This window comes from Protobothrops mucrosquamatus, unplaced genomic scaffold, assembly GCF_001527695.2.
Source record: "Protobothrops mucrosquamatus isolate PMUCROS unplaced genomic scaffold, P.Mucros_1.0 scaffold572, whole genome shotgun sequence".
In the NCBI taxonomy this organism is placed as follows: Eukaryota; Metazoa; Chordata; class Lepidosauria; order Squamata; family Viperidae; genus Protobothrops; species Protobothrops mucrosquamatus.
The window spans coordinates 112,135-128,500 of record NW_015386874.1 but is presented as its reverse complement, the minus strand read 5'-3'; the positions used below and the strand labels follow the sequence as shown (position 1 = coordinate 128,500).

The following is a 16,366-nucleotide window of genomic DNA, read 5'->3' as shown; positions in this document are numbered from 1 at the left end:
ATCTTTGCATCCAGATGTCATACAATTATTTGTTTTGGATATGACTACTGTGTATGACACAGTTAGCGAAGTGTTACTCAAGCTAGTTGGCACTCATCCATTTTGTTTTCATGTGTGCTTTTTGAAATATGGCAATATTTTCTGGAAAGTACATTGCGCCATGTCAGAGACCATACAGACTTCCAGAATTTAGAACAATGGCAACTGAAAACTGAACCAGTAGCAGATTGTATAGTCATTATTCTTAGCTTGCTCAGATATTTAAATTAATAAGTAGCTATAATTGGCTGCATAACAATCCAGTACAATCTATATATGTACTCTCAGAAAAGTTTGCTGTTATTTAGTGTCCCATGGATTTCCTAAAGCAGAAATAGGAACAACTGAATAAAAAAATCATATGTCCATTGTTATTCAAACTTTTAAAATGTACCTGTTGGACAGCCAAGTGCTTTGACAACAGAACAAGTATTCCTCTATTTCCAGGGTTGATACTATGTTCCTGTAAAACCAAGATGCAGTATGTGCTTTGCTTCATCAGGTCAGTACAATTAAGGTACAGAAATTCCTTTTGGTGTATACTTTTATTTTTTTTCTTAAGTATCTCTTTATTATTTATTTATTCATTTAATTTATTTATTTGCAACCCATCTCATCCACAAGGTGACTCTGGGCAGCTAATAATGTTTTAAAGAATAAAAAGTACAACAGTATGTATACAAACAGTGTAAAATACTTTAAAAATACACTTTTTTTCTTAGCTGTCCCTTGTTGTTTAGTCCAGACTCAAACAACAGCACTCCAAAACAAGATTCATTCATTTCTCAGCTTTTCAATTTTAATTGGAAAAGGGATCATTTTAACCAATTTTACTAATATACCCCCCCAAAAAACCAATCTTAATAATTTCTACCCCAGACCAAAATTCAGTGATTAAATATGTGGAGGCTTAAAATGACGGATATGAAAAGAGAGGAATATTGAAAATAGGAATTGTTTGTGCATATATTACAAATATTTTCTCTTTGTTAGTTGTTCCTTGTTATTTAGCTCTGGCCTAACAATGATTATGTAACATTTGGGGAAATATATACAGACCAGCAACCCAGCACTGGAGGTCAAAATGGAGAAAACCTCCACAGCCACCATGTATTTGCCTTTGGTGCTCAGGTAGGATGGAACAAAGGAGAGCCATACACTGCAGAAGATCAGCATGCTGAACGTGAGACATTTGGCCTCATTGAAACTGCTGGGCAGATTCCTGGAGAAAAATGCTACTGTGAAGCTGGCAGCTGCCAGAAAGCCCATATATCCCAGTACACAGTAGAACATGGTAGCTGAGCCTTCATTGCACTGCAATACAATTTCCTCAATTTCTGAATGGGTGTCAACATAAGAGAAAGGGGGAAATGTGAAGAGCCACACCATACAGATGCCTGCTTGAATCAGGGAACCAGAAAGAACAATGGAGGTGGCCAGTCTTGTTCCTACCCATTTCCTCATCCTGGATCCTGGCTTGGTGGCCATGAAAGCCAGAACCACAGTGATGGTTTTTGCTAGCACAGAAGACACAGCCACTGAGAAGATGATGCCAAAGCTAATTTGTCGAACGAGACATATTATATTACCTGGTGCAACAAGGAACTGCAGTGAGCAAAGGAAGCAGAGAAAGAGGGACATGAGTAAGAGGTAGGTGAGATTTCGGTTATTTGCCTTAACAATGGGAGTATGGTGATACTTCAAAAATGCTGCTAGTACTACAAGTGTGCAGAGAGAAAAGAAAATTGCCAGAGTAACTAAACTTATCCCCATTGGTTCTTTATAGGACAAGAAAGATATTTTCTTGGGTAGACATGAATCTTGATCCTTATTTGGATATTGATCTTCTGGGCATTTAAGACAGTCATTCATATCTAGAATTTAAATATAAAACCATTATACATTTGTTCTACAGTCATCCTATTGTTAATATCATTAAAAAGCTTTTCTCTGCTCTTTTCCCCTTAGTATTTATTGTCTCATCTTTAAATTAGTACAATTCTTATTATATCAATTAAATAAAAAATAACTTTCTTGCATTTATCAATAATTTTTAGTTTATACATATCCTAGTTATTTTAACATTCAATCTTTTTAGACAATCAATGTCCTGGTTAATTTTTCCTAATTTTTGGTTTCCCATTAATATTTATATTTAACATTTGATATTTATAATTTCCAAGTTTTAAATAACCCCAATTCCCTTTATCACAATTTATCACAAGATTTAATGTTCAGAATACACATCTTATCTATTTGAATTCTCACCATCTTATATCAACTAATTAGTAATACAATATAATATTCTTATTTTCTGGTAATTTCCAGATATCTTAAATTTAGTAACCAAAATTCCTCCTATTTCAACATTTAATGTAATAGTTTGAGATCTGTACTAAAGATATTTGTATGTTATTGAATTATTGAGCAACTCAGCTGCCACGTTGCTTTTCCAATATTTAAATGTAAAACTAGAAAACCAATAAAACTTTCTTTAAAAAGAAGAAGAAGAAAAAGAAGCTTTTTTCTGGAAGCAAAATTGGCCTTGATATTTTCCATCTGAATATCTGCTCTTGTATTTGGCACATAAAGGAACATAGGGGAATATGAGAATTTTGTCCTATGAGAGAGAATGTTACTGAATGTTATTTCACTTCATGACACTTATTTCTGATGGTGTCTATGTACTGTATTTCTTTAGTTTTGTTGTTACATCAGTTTTGAACAAGGAACTCTAAACAACTATTGTTGAAATATGAATAAAAATAAAAATAGCTCTATCATTGTTTAATATTCTTAAATTTTTATTTTTCTACATGAAAATATCAAACTAATAATCAGACCCATTAATAAATATTTTGCTAAAAGTAAAGGATCATTCTCTATTCTCCTTGTAAGAAACATTTTGGAAGCTTTCTGAATCATGTGGAATAGGTTGTGTGAAAGTTAGTGCAATATATTGTTAAAAAGGAAACCATAATCCAAATTTAATAGAAATGGAAAATTCTACAGGGAGTCTTCATTTAGTAACTGATTCGGACAGCATCACTTCAGAGTTAAGTCAGTGATGAAAAAGTAACTTTTTGACCAATGCCCATGTTTACGACTTTTGCAGTAATGCAGTGTTTCTTTTCACACTTTAGAGTCAATTGCTAAGTGTGTTCCTGTGCCTAAACTATTTTTGTTAGCTCTCCATAAACAGCACAGAGATTGCCAAACCTGCTATCTCTTCTTCAGCTCCTTTTTTATACAACCCTGCACTTTCCCTAAAAGTGCCAACTGAAAATTAACAAGCTCACTTCTGTGATCTTAATTTATTAAAAACCCTCCAGCTGCATGACTCTGTGGCCCTTCAATGACAATAATGGCCCACCAATTTCACACTGAAGAAATTTGTTTGCATCCTAAGTGGTTCCTAAGTGAGGTAGGCTCACAATATATATATACCCGATTATATAATTTCTCACTCTTGTAATCTCTTCCAGTTCAATGAATTCAAATACAAATATCAATCCTCTTATTGCTAAGTATCCTAGCACTGGATGAGCTTCCAAAGTGTAGAGGATTGGAGTAAAATGTACACATGTACACATCTTTCTAAGTGATTTTGTGGTTTCATAAACATTCACAATTGCAAAATTAAAGAAAAAGGAACTTTGCAACCAATACTTGCATTTTAGATTTTGCAGGTATGTATAGAAATGAAAAGCTGAGGTAACATTGTAAACACAGTTATTTCACTAAATATGTCAACGCTGCTACCATCGGATATTCTTGCTTTAACAACAGATGAAAATGCAGCCATTTTCTCTATGCTTTTAGAATTAGTTGGTGCTGGGAGGATGGATTGGGATGAGAGTTCAGTTAGCCATAATAATAATAACTCTGCTGTGGGAATCCAAGGACAAACTGGGCCCAGAGCTGATAACGTTTGGTGGGCTGGAGAGCTGGGGAGAAAGCCTGGGCTTTAAGCTAATTGGGGAATGTGATTTATGACTGTTTATTGGGGGTGGGAATTGTACTTTGTTACTGTGTATCCAGGGGAGGGGAATTTAGGTTTTGGGTTCAACTATGTAGTGCCGATACTTTGTTTCCCGAATAAAAGATTTTTTAAGGTAAACAATGCCTCAAGGTTCTTTTGAAGGGTTTCATCTGTTGGAACCATGACATTAACCCAAAACCTACAATTTTTACCTATCCATCCTGGGGTCCCAAGCTCCAGTCACTGTCCCTAAAGTCAAGGGATAGACTGACAAAGATTTGGGGAAGATCTCAACATGGAAAAGAAAGGGGCATCTGAGACCAGCACCCTGGCCATGGCTGCTGCCTCAGAGAAGGGAATGCAGGCCAGTGTGCCGGTGGAGAAGGAGTCTTTTCAAGTCTCCCAGATGGGGGCAAGACCCAAGTTGTGAAGACAACTGATCTGATCATCGGACTGGACCCTACCCAGTGGAGACTCCAGACACCTCGAGATGGCTTTGCCACAATCAAGTGCTTCGAAGGCAGGTGAGGTTGAGCTGCATAGAGGGGCTTCTCAAAAGCCACATTCCCCGGACTGATGGAGAGCCACAAAATCGACTACCGCTGAGGAAGTACCTATCCGCAGTCCATAGTTAATCAGTGGAGAAGTTGTGGAGAGATTGGAGGGGCTAGAGATGAGAAGTGGGGAACAACCTTCCCATTCACCATACGCAAGCAATCATGATGATTGATGGGGCAGTCACCAACTCCTGCCAAGAGGAAGCGCTAGCCCCACTTGCACAAACCAAGCAGCTTCCCCATCCACGAAGCCACATACATTAGCCTCCAGCCCCGCAGAGAGCGACAGCCCCAGCCACTGCTCCAGACATGGCAGCCCAGAGTACCATCACCCCTCCAGAAGCCCAGATTGCCACCGGCGAGACAAGAACCTGAGCTGCGACCAGGACAGCTGAAACCCAAGGCCTCTACAGCAGTGGGGGATTCCACAGCAGGGAGGCCAACAGCCGCTGGAAGTGCAGCAACAACAATGGGGCTGGCCACTGCCCCTGAACATGCAGCAACTGCTGGGGGCACATGGGGGCTACAACAACTGGGAATGACACAACTTCCCGTAGCAATGGGGGTGGCAACAGCCCCTGACCATACACCTACCACTGGGAGGCTTGCAGCAACTGGGGGTGCTACATCCACAGCCACTGAGACTATTGGGGGTCCTACAGCAATTGGGAGTACCACAGCCACCAGGGGGTCAGTAGCCGCTGGCAGCACAGCAACAGCAGTGGGGGTGGCTGTAGCCCCCGAACACATTCCAACCACTGGGGGGCCTGCAGCAACTGGGGATGCCACAGCCACGATGGGGAGGTCAGCAACCATTGGGGTGCAACATCCACACTTGGGAGGCCAGCAACCACCGGGAATGCAGGCTCACTGGGGAGTGAAACAACCGCTGATGATGCCACCCCTTCGAGCAACTTTTGATGGAGACCCGGAAAAGCTGATCTTCGTCCTCAACCAAGTGCATTCCCACCTGAACCACTGTGCCTATTTCTACCAGAATCGAGCCGCTGTGATCAGTGTGGTTGTGGCCAACTTGGAAAGGGAAGCATCTGAGTGGCTGAACAATTTATACAATGAGCAAGCACCTGAGTTGGGGGACCTCCACCTCTTCCTCCTAGGGCTGAGAGTAAGGTTTGAGGACCCATCCATAGCCCTCAAAGTGGAAGAGCAAATTCATAAAATAAGACAAGCTGGCAGACCCACACTGGAATATGTGTAAGAGTTTTGCAAGATAGCTGGCTGAATAGAGAGATGGCCCAAGCAATCCTTAGTTCATCACTTCAAGGACAGACTGGATGATCACCTCTCCCAGGCTTGCGTCTATTGAGCAGTCCCTAATCAATTGCAAGAATGGTACCAGGCAGCAGGATTGACGTCCAGCTTGCCTGCTATAAGAGGCCATCACCACAAGAAGATGGGCTGAGGCCAGATCAACCCAGATGGCCTCCACCCACTCAAAAGCACTCAACTGCCATGGAAAACCCCAAGCCACCTGCAGGCCCATCAATCAAATGATTCAGATGTGGACAACAGGGACATCAAGCAGCGAGTTCCCCAATCCCTTACCTTCAACAGCACAGTAAACCAGGACCACCAGCGAGAAAGAAGCCAGACCTGCTGCCACTCTGCCCTCCTATGACAGTGACGACGAAGGAGAAAACAACCCGATGGTGAATCAACCCGTTCCACCTTTTTCTCTGCCTGCCAAGCTCATAATCCCTAATATGGGGGCACAGGTAGATCTGAAAGTACTAGTGGACTCAAGATGTTCCCGGTGCATTATTAGCCTGAAAACGGGCATACGAGCAAGGCTACTCTCCAAACCCATGAGGTTTGAGCAAGCCTATGGCTCCCTAATAGGAGGAATTTTAGTCACACAATTAACTGAACCCATACACTTAGAAATAGGTGAGCACTGGGAGTTCATTTATTTCTTGGTGGCTCCAAAAATGACTGAGGCCATGATCCTGGGTCTAGCCTGGTTAGACAAATGGAAGCCATTTATCTGGTGGGAGAAGGGAATGAGAACTATGAGATTACCTATAGGATCCAAGCCCCTCCTTAACTCGACTGACATTACCAGAGAGTTTAGCCCATCTACTGAGCTAGGGAAGATAGCTGCTCTATTTCAACCAGGCGAGCCACTCATTCCCAGTGAGTACCGGGACCTAGCAGAGGTATTTAGTGAGAAAGAATGTGATATCCTGCCTCCCCAACGGCCTAATGATTGCTCCATTGAACTATTACCAGGAGCTAAACTCCCACGACCGAGGATGTATGCCATGAGATGGAGGAAATGCAGCAGTATGTGAACAAGAACCTAGCGAGAGGATTTATTGAATGAGCCAAATCCCAGGTGGAAGCTCCAGTGTTATTTAAAGAAAAAAAAAGACGGGTCACTTCGTCTCTGCATAGACTATAAAGGATTAAATGCTGTGAGCATGGAAAACAAATACCCCCTCCCCCTCCTGAAGGACTTACTGACCCACCTGGCAAAATTGGACCTGAGAGAGGCATATTACGGAGTGAGGATAAAAGAGAGAGACAAACTGTCCCATGGGGACCTACCAATTTAAAGTCATGCCGTTTGGACTACAGAGGACTCCAGCTGTCTTCATGCAGCTGATCAATTGGGTACTACATGACCATTTATACAAAGGGTTTTTGCTGTATCTTGATGATATCCTGATATACAGCATGAATATGGCTGACTATGTAAAACTAATGAGAGAAGTACTAAAGAAACTGCTGAATGCCAAACTTTATGTTAAACTATCAAAGTGTGAGTTTCACCAGACCTGACTATCACCAGATTATCTTGGCTACAGAATTTCTAATGAGGGCATTGAAATGGACCCGGCCAAAGTGAAAACCATAATTGAATGGCAACCCCCAAAGACTCGCAAATAGCTTCAGAGCTTTCTAGGATCCACCAACTTTTACCACCCGTTCATCCCCTCCTTTGCTGAAATTGCTTTACCCTTTACGGACTTACTGAAAACAGGCAGGAAGGGAGGGAAACCACGACTAGGCCAGCCACTAGCATGGACTATGAACTGTCAAACTGCTTTTGAGAATTTGAAAAGGCTATTTGCAATCGAACTGGTCTTAAAACATCCTTGTCCAGAGAAACTCTTTGTGATTCAAGCCGATGCCAGCAACATGACCATCGGAGCTGTGCTATTGCAAAAGAACCAGGATGGGGTTCTACAACCCTGTGCCTACACCTCAAAAAAATTCACTGATTGCAGGAGGAGGTGGGCTGTGTGGGAGAAGGAAGCCTTTGCGATTCGTTGGGCTCTATTAAACTGGCAACACTATCTAGAAGGGAGCAAGGTGCCTTTCAAGGTATGGACTGATCACAAAAACCTAGAGGCACTGAAAACTCCCTGCAAATTGTCCCCAAAACAAGTACAATGGGCACAATACTTTAACCTATTTAACTTCACCCTAAAGTACCTACCAGGAGGAAAAAGCCTTTTAGCAGATGCTTTATTCAGACTGTCCCAATACAGGAGCCAACATGAAAAGGTTAATGAAGCAATTATATCTGCTCCACAAACTGCTTCTCAACTAACGCCGCACACCTTCAAAAGATGACCCTGGGGCAAAGAAAATAAAACAGGAGCTCTTCACTGACCAATGGTTCAAAGACAATCAAACCTCCCTAACATGCAGGCTTACACAGGGGGGAAGTTGTGTTTGAAACCCTCTGCCTTAACATGCTCTGGCAGGGCCATGATGTAAAACAGGCTGGGCACTTTGGATATTTAAAAACACTACATCTAATCTGCCGGCAATTTTGGTGGCCGAGATTGAAACAGGACATAGAGAATTATGTCAGGAGTTGTGCTGTATGTGCCACCATGAAAAGAATCCCAGGGAACCCCCCTGGACTATTCCAACCAGTGACGGACCCTTCCCAATCATGGGAGGAAATTGCTATGGATTTTATAGTAGACCTACCTGAAAGCAAGGGAAATACAGTTATCTGGACTGTGATAGATCTGTTTTCAAAGCAGGCTCACTTCATTGCCTGCAAAGGGCTCACGTCCACCCAGCGACTAACCAAGATGTTTCTGAAATACAGAAACATACTGCATGGCGCACCAAAACATATAATCTCAGACTGGGGGATTGCAGTTTACAGCCAGGTTTTGGAGGGGTTTTCTTAAGCTTATTGGCTCATCTCAAGGACTGTCGTTGGCTTTTCACCCATCTACCAATGGGGCAGCTGAATCTGCAAACTCAATGGTGGACAAGTATCTCAGATGCGATGTAGATTATCAGCAGATGAACTGGATTGACCTCCTCCCTTTTGCAGAGGTGGCTTACAATAACTCTGTTCACAGCAGCACCAGTTTTACACCTTTTAAAGTGGCCACAGGAAAAGAGTTCAGCCCAATACCTACATATCCTTAGGGACCCTACACTTCCCAAATTCTTGATCAGTGGATGAGGGGGTGGGAAGAAGTTTGGAGAACCACAAAAAGTGCTTTGAAAAAAGCTTCTGAGACATATAAAAAGCAAGCAGATAAAAAGAGAGCTCCTCGTAGGTTGTTCCAAGTTGGGGAAAAGGTTTATTTGTCCACAAAATATTTACGGCTTAAGTTACCTAGTAAGAAGTTAGGACTAAAATACTTAGGACCCTATAAAGTGAGGCATATTCTTGATTCTAGACTTTTTAAAGGGAAGCTACAGTACTTAGTGCAATGGAAAGGGTATCCATTGTCTGAAGTCACCTGGGTAAAATCTAGCAATGTAAAAGCTAACAGATTCATTAATAAATGCTATAGGAAACACCCTAACAAACCAAGAGGCAACCCCTAACGTATGGTTTTGTTTGCATTACAGGACTTGTCCTTTTTGTAAGGGGGGCCGGATGTCAACGGTGCTAACATCGGATGTTCTTGCTTTGACAACAGATGAAAATGTAGCCATTTTCTCTATGCGTTTAGAATCAGTTGGTGCTGGGAGGAGGGATTGGGATGAGAGTTTAGTTAGTTAGTAATAATAATAATAATAATAATAATAATAATAATAATAATAATAATAATAATAATAATAATAATAATAATAATAATAATAATAATAGTAATAATAATAATAATAATAATAATAATAACAACAACAACAACAACAACAACAACAACAACTCTGCCATGGGAATCCAAGGACAAACTGGGTCCAGAGCTGATAATGTTTGGTGGGCTGAAGAGCTGGGGAGAAAGCCCGTGCTTTAAGCTAATTGGGGAATGTGATTTATAACTGTTTATTGGGGGTGGGAATTGTACTTTGTTATTTTATATCCAGGGGAGGGAAATTTAGTTTTTAGGTTCAACTATGTAGTGCCGATACTTTATTTCCCGAATAAAAGATTCTTTAAGGTAAACAATGCCTCGAGGTTCTTTTGAAGGGTTTCATCTGTCAGAACCATTACAAAATAACTGGGTGGCCAGTTCCAATTCTGTCCACCCAATGATAACCAGTACTGTTTTTTTAAAAATCAATTCTGTTAGTTCCTTGGAGTTTTTGTAAACTACATCAAAATTTTAATGGGAAATAGTGTCCCAAAATTTCAGGTATTTTTAAAATAAGTTAATGTGCCCTAGAAAAATATGTGCTGGATCATCCAAACCTGTCAATGCACAAAGAATGTAATTCAGCTCCTTTACTTGTATATTCATGGATCTGCATAAACATTTATCAACTTGGTTCACAAGGTCTCTTACCCTTCTGGCTTGACATTTTCTCTTTGGGACATGGAAGGCAATCATAGCAGCAAAAAGGTTTCTCTTCCTGCTTTCTCCTGAAATAACCAGGGGAGCAGCTCTCAGTACACAGGGAATTAGGTAATGTCTATGCAATACATTAAAGAAGGAAGATGTTCAATCATGTATTTCAAAAAATAAAAGAATAATCATGGTTGACTAAAATTGCACACTAATTGTAAGGATTTGGGATTTTTTCTTCAACCTAATCATCAAAACTAATGAAGATTGAATTCTTTTTTCAGTTCCATTAATTATATAGGTAGCATTTTTTCTTCAAAACTCGGAAATATGTCAGGCTTAGACCATTCCCCAATGCTGAAATTATTTCAGTGGGACTCATCATTGACTGAATTTGAATTGAATTTATGATGAACATTTTGTTGCAAAGATGTATAAAATATTTTTGAAAATGATATGTAAAATGAATGTCAAAGTGTATATGTGTGCAATAAACTTTGAAATATAATATAATGCTTGCTCTTTGGAATAATTAGATTCATAATGAATTCTGATATGAAAGAATTTTTACAAAATGAAGTATTGTTGTATTTAACATTTGATAAATTGTCAAAGATATATAAAGGAGTATCAAATGTATTTTGGAAATGGAAGCAATTGTGTTATCTTTTATCATCTTTGATGTACATGTAAGAAAACTAAGAAATGCTGGGGATCAAATACATATTCTAATTCAGATAATTCTCAAATTGAATGTGCAACTGTAGCTAGAATTTTTTCTAGGTGTTAATGACAATTTTTTTAAAAAAAAAAATTGGAACTTTGTTCTTATACATCAGTGATGGTGAAACTTTTAGAGACCGAGTGCCCAAACTGCAACCCAAAGCCCACTTATGCATCATTGGGTGCCAGGTGGATGGCCTATTGGCTGGGTGTGGCCCATTGGCTGGGTGTGGCCCATTGGGTTTGCGTGGCTGCGGTGGTAACGGCAGAATGGGTGGGACTAAAATGTTCAATCAATCAATTCCAACTTTGCAAGATCTTTTTTTTTCCCGTGAGAAGTTGAAATTGACTGATTGATTGAACCTTTTTTTTTCCACATGGCGGTGGAGGCCTAAAGCGAAAAGATTTTATAAAACCCAGCTGAAGGCCTAGGACTGTGGTGACGGCGCGCGTGCCCACAGAAAGGGCTCTGAGTGCCGCCTCTGGCACCTGTGCCATAGGTTCACCACCACTGTTATACATGATTAAAAACAGAAAGGCTTCTTCACAACCAGAAATGGAAAGACTTGCAAATACATATAAAATAAAGTTACCGGAGTTGGTAGAGATGGCAAAATTGATTGCTGTACTTAAATCAAAGACTTTGGGTAATTTTGTTGCTACATTGAAACCACTTTTGAATTTTTTGTTTGAAATGAAAAAAATCAAATTTAACCTTGGGACTTGATTAGATCTTTTTATGACTATAGAACAGGGCTTTTGGTATGGGTACCACCTGTGGTACATTGGCACCTGGCAGGTGGTATGCGACCATCCTAGAAAAGTGGTAGCGGGGGAGGGGAATGAGCTGAACTGGTGGCAGCACCGCACAAGCCTGAGCTAGAGATGGCTGGAGCTGCAGGGCTGTCAGGGCTCAGTGGAAGCGCCAGGATCAGCGCCAGATGTTGCAGCATCTCCAGGGTCTTGTGATTTACATTCAAATGCTTAGCAACTGATTCATATTTATGACGGTCACAGTATCCCAAGGTCATGTGAAGTGACCAAAAGCTGCTGCAACCACCCAGCAGACGGGAGAAATAAAAACTAAACACCCCCCACCCTACCCCCACTGCCAATCCTCAACAGAAATGCTCACAGCAATGAAAACCTCGGACAGGAGGAAGAGCGCCACCGGGCGGGCAGGCAGGTGTCTTGCTCAGCTGTGGCTTGGGGGCACTTTTTTCAGTACCATTGTAACTTTGAACAGTCACTAAGCGAACTGTTGTAAGTCAAGGACTACCTGTACTTTATCACTTTTTTCCTTTTCTTTTTTTTTTGGGTCATCAAGTTTTTGACACCTTGCTAGGCGATGGGTGGTATTCGGATATTGCCATATCCTAAAAGTGATACTATGGGTGAAAAGGTTGAAAAGCCCTGCTATAGAAGTATTGTCTGCTATGGTTTACTCTAACTCAAAGAGTTATTTTATTTCAGGCTTATATCTGTACTGAAAAAAGTCAATAGTTTTTCTATTTGAACCATGGTTATGCAGTGGTTACTAACTAAACTAAGTGGCCCTCATCCTTTAAATTATTATTGGTGTAAAAACTTTACAATCTTCTTTGTCTTTTAAAGCTTAACAGCAAAATATGCTTGGAAAGACAATATTAATTCATGTAATTATATAGAAATCCCTATTTTTTCTGAAGTTTTGTCTTCTTACATTGCTGACAATTCCTCCCAGTATTTGAAATACTGTCTATGTTATACACTAACTCTTAGAATATTATCCCAATAATTTCAAATAAAATGACTTTTGTAAAGTGTATATTATGTTTGATAAACTTAATGAGAGGTAAATCTGATAAATCTTAAGGTATCATTAAATTTCCAAAGAATTTGTAAAACATGATTATTAACTCAAAATTCTATTTTTAATATCTTAATTGGCAAAGAGGTGTCAAAATCATAAAAATATAACCTTTATAGGACCTCATTAATTCATGCCTTGTTTGAAATGATGGTTCATAATATTAAAAAAACAATTGCAAAAATATTTATATTTATCATCAGTTATAAATATTATCAGAAAATATTTCAGGTTTAATGAAATGTTGAGACCAAAAACCTGGGAAACTCTAAATTCAAAAAGTGACAGAATACCTACATTACATATGATTTTACCTATAGATACTTTTAATTATTTAAAATTGTTTTACAATTTATATAAATATTGAATTACATAATAATTTGAATTGAAAAAAATGTTTAAGTAGAGAACTGTTTCTGAAGTAGCTTCTGAAATGGTACTAGAAAATTGAGTTTGATAATAGGAGGAACAACTCCAGAATATTAGGTTTAAAACTACTCTTAGAATATCATCTCAATCATTTCAGATAAAATAACTGACATTCAGAACCTACTTGGTTGAAAATGTTGGGCCAGTTGATAGCTTCCTCATGAATGGTGAACATTTTATCTTCAGTAACCCAGGGATCCAGCTTTCCAACTCTCACTCGATGCAAGGATTGGTTGGGGAAAGTGACCCAGTTCTCAATCTCCAGTCCTGTAATCAGTTTTCCATTCTGGTCAAAAGAAATTGCATCCCCAGCACTGTTGTTAAATGAGACTCTTTTCAAAAAGAAGTGAAGCTGAATATGAAAAAAAAATGCAAAAAAAAAAGAATGGTTAATGTATAGAACTATGTGACACCATCTCAATCTTTTTACTTGAAAAATTTAAATGTGTGGCAGAGTGTACCTATTCTTTTTAAAAAAAAAACAAGTTTTATTAACTTTTCAATTTTTACATTCAAGTAATTAGGAAGCAGCGTGGTGAAAGGGTAATCAAAATCCAATAACAGAATCATTCATATATATCTCAGGTTACCTCATTAAAAGTTCTCTCTCTATTTCCCTTAATTTTTATATCATATTCAAATTAATATATTTCTAGATAGAGCTCAATCAATCAAATCAGTAAAATTTTACTTATACATATCCAAATCCTGTTTTTTAAGTTTTACTTAATTCCAATTACCATATTCCAATTTAGCCATTAATAACCGTAATAATTAAACTGCAGGTAACCCCAATTTCCCTCATTTCATTACCAAATAATTATCGTGTCTAGAATACACATATTATTCTGAACATTAAATTCTTACTTTATTTCACAAATATATTCTATTTCTCGTCCTGATAGCTCCTCATTTGCTAATAAAATATCTTTCAGGGTCACAAACCCATTTCCATATTACAATTCAAAACTATAATCTAACAATTAATTTTCATTTCCATTATAAATCTAGGTCCTAAATATTAAATAAATCAATATCTCTAAAATCTCCTTAACCCGTTAAGGGAAGGAGAAGAGGAGAGGACAAAAAAAAACAAAAGAAAAGAGTCCCATTTTTAAACCTAACTCTGACTTTCTTTTTTTGCCAGGCAGGTTTCCATACCAGTGCCTTTAAATCCCAAATAGGTCTCCCTTCATTCCTACACATATTGTTTGAATCAAGGGAGAATGGCCAGTTATCACTTTTTCAAAGGAACTGGCCCCTTTGTAGTTATTAGGTTGTTGCCCTAATCCCAATTTCCATGTTTGGTTTAAAATGTTTATCATTAGTTCAGTCTGGTCTTCTTATTCTTCTTCCAGTTTCATCTGACTAGAGTAAAAAGTCATGTCCGGTGTTGTAGTTGTTAATTGATTGTCTAGGTTGTCTAGGTTCTCAGTGTATAGTGTTTGTTGTTCAGTTCCTGTTGCTTTTGGAGTTACAGGTACTTTAGTTGAAATCAGTATTTGGTTGTCAAAGTTCTAAATAAGTTGTGTGTCCAGTTGTGTAGAATCCTCTTTAGTATTGAATGCATTTGGGTCAATATAAAAGGGGAAAAAAGTGACATTGCCATAAGTGTATACTACAGGCCACCAAACCAAACAGAGGAAATAGATGAACTTTTTGCTAGTCAGCTAACTAAGGTATGTAGGAAGCACATCACAATAGTAATGGGGGACTTTAACTACCCTGACATCAACTGGGACACAAACTCTGCACCAAGTGGAAGATCAAACAGGTTCCTGGCAAACCTAGCAGACAACTTTGTCTCCCAAAAAGTAGAGAAGGGAACTAGGGGATTAGCCATTTTGGATCTAATTCTCACTAACAGAGATGAAATGATAGAAGGTGTTGAAGCCATAGGAACCTTGGGAGGTAGTGATCATGCAATATTAGAATTCAACATTATGGAAGCACAAGCAATAGAACACAGTCAAACTAGAGACTTGGACTTCAAGAGAGCTAATTTCAATAAACTTAGAGAGGGTTTGGGAAGGATTCCATGGAGGAGAATCCTCAAGGGGAAAACAACACAAGAAGCTTGGGAAATTTTGAAAAGTGAGATAATAAAAGCCCAGTCTAGCACAATACCAACAAAGAGGAAAAATAACAGCTCTCAAAAGAAACCAGCATGGCTGCATAAAGAACTCTCTGACAAATTGAAAGATAAAAAGAACAGGTATAAAAAGTGGAAAAGGGGGCACATAACTAAGTCAGAATATCAGCAAATAGCCCGAGCCTGCAAAGATGAAGTGAGGAAAGCCAAGGCTCAAAATGAACTAAGGCTTGCGACCAAAGTCAAAAATAACAAAAAAAGCTTCTTTCAACATGTAAGAAACAAGAAAAAAGTGAAGGAAATGATTGGTCCATTAGTGGGTGAAAGTGGCAAGAAGGTGACAAGCAAAAGGGAGAAAGCGGAACTATTTAATTCGTTTTTTGCATCTGTCTTTACACAAAGGGAAAAAACAGACCAGCCTATCAAAAATAGTGCCATAAAAAACAGAATAGAAACACAAGTTAAGATAGGCAAGAAAATAGTAAGTGAGCACCTGTCCAGCCTAGATGAGTTCAAATCGCCAGGACCAGATGGATTACACCCCAAGGTTCTCAAGGAACTAGCAAATGTGATCTCTGAACTACTGAACTATATTTTTCAAAGATCCTGGAGCACAGGGGAACTACCAGAGGACTGGAAAAGAGCTGATGTAGTTCCCATCTTCAAAAAAGGGAAAAAAATGGACCCAGGAAATTACAGACCTATCAGCCTGACCTCAATACCTGGGAAGATCCTGGAAAAGATAATCAAACAACAAATCAACAAACACCTAGAGGCAAACAAAGTCATTACTAAAAGCCAACATGGGTTTGTCAAAAATAGATCATGCCAGACAAATCTTATTGCATTCTTTGACCAAGTGACAAAATTAGTGGATCAGAGGAATGCTGTGGACATAATTTACTTGGACTTCAGTAAGGCATTTGATAAAGTAGATCACAACCTACTACTTGACAAGATAGA

At 39.0% G+C, this 16,366-nt stretch overlaps 1 protein-coding gene across 1 annotated transcript in view; it reads right to left on the bottom strand.

Moving 5' to 3' along the window:
• Window positions 1-1,008: 1,008 nt before the first annotated feature.
• LOC114922659 (vomeronasal type-2 receptor 26-like) overlaps window positions 1,009-16,366 on the bottom strand; it is a 21,752-nt gene continuing 6,394 nt past the window's right edge. The window contains exons 4-6 of the mRNA XM_029284406.1: window positions 13,436-13,625; window positions 10,311-10,437; window positions 1,009-1,913 (exon numbers count right to left, since the gene is read on the bottom strand). Coding sequence (XP_029140239.1) covers window positions 1,009-1,913; window positions 10,311-10,437; window positions 13,436-13,625 — 1,222 coding nt within the window. The remainder of the gene's footprint in view (window positions 1,914-10,310; window positions 10,438-13,435; window positions 13,626-16,366) is intronic.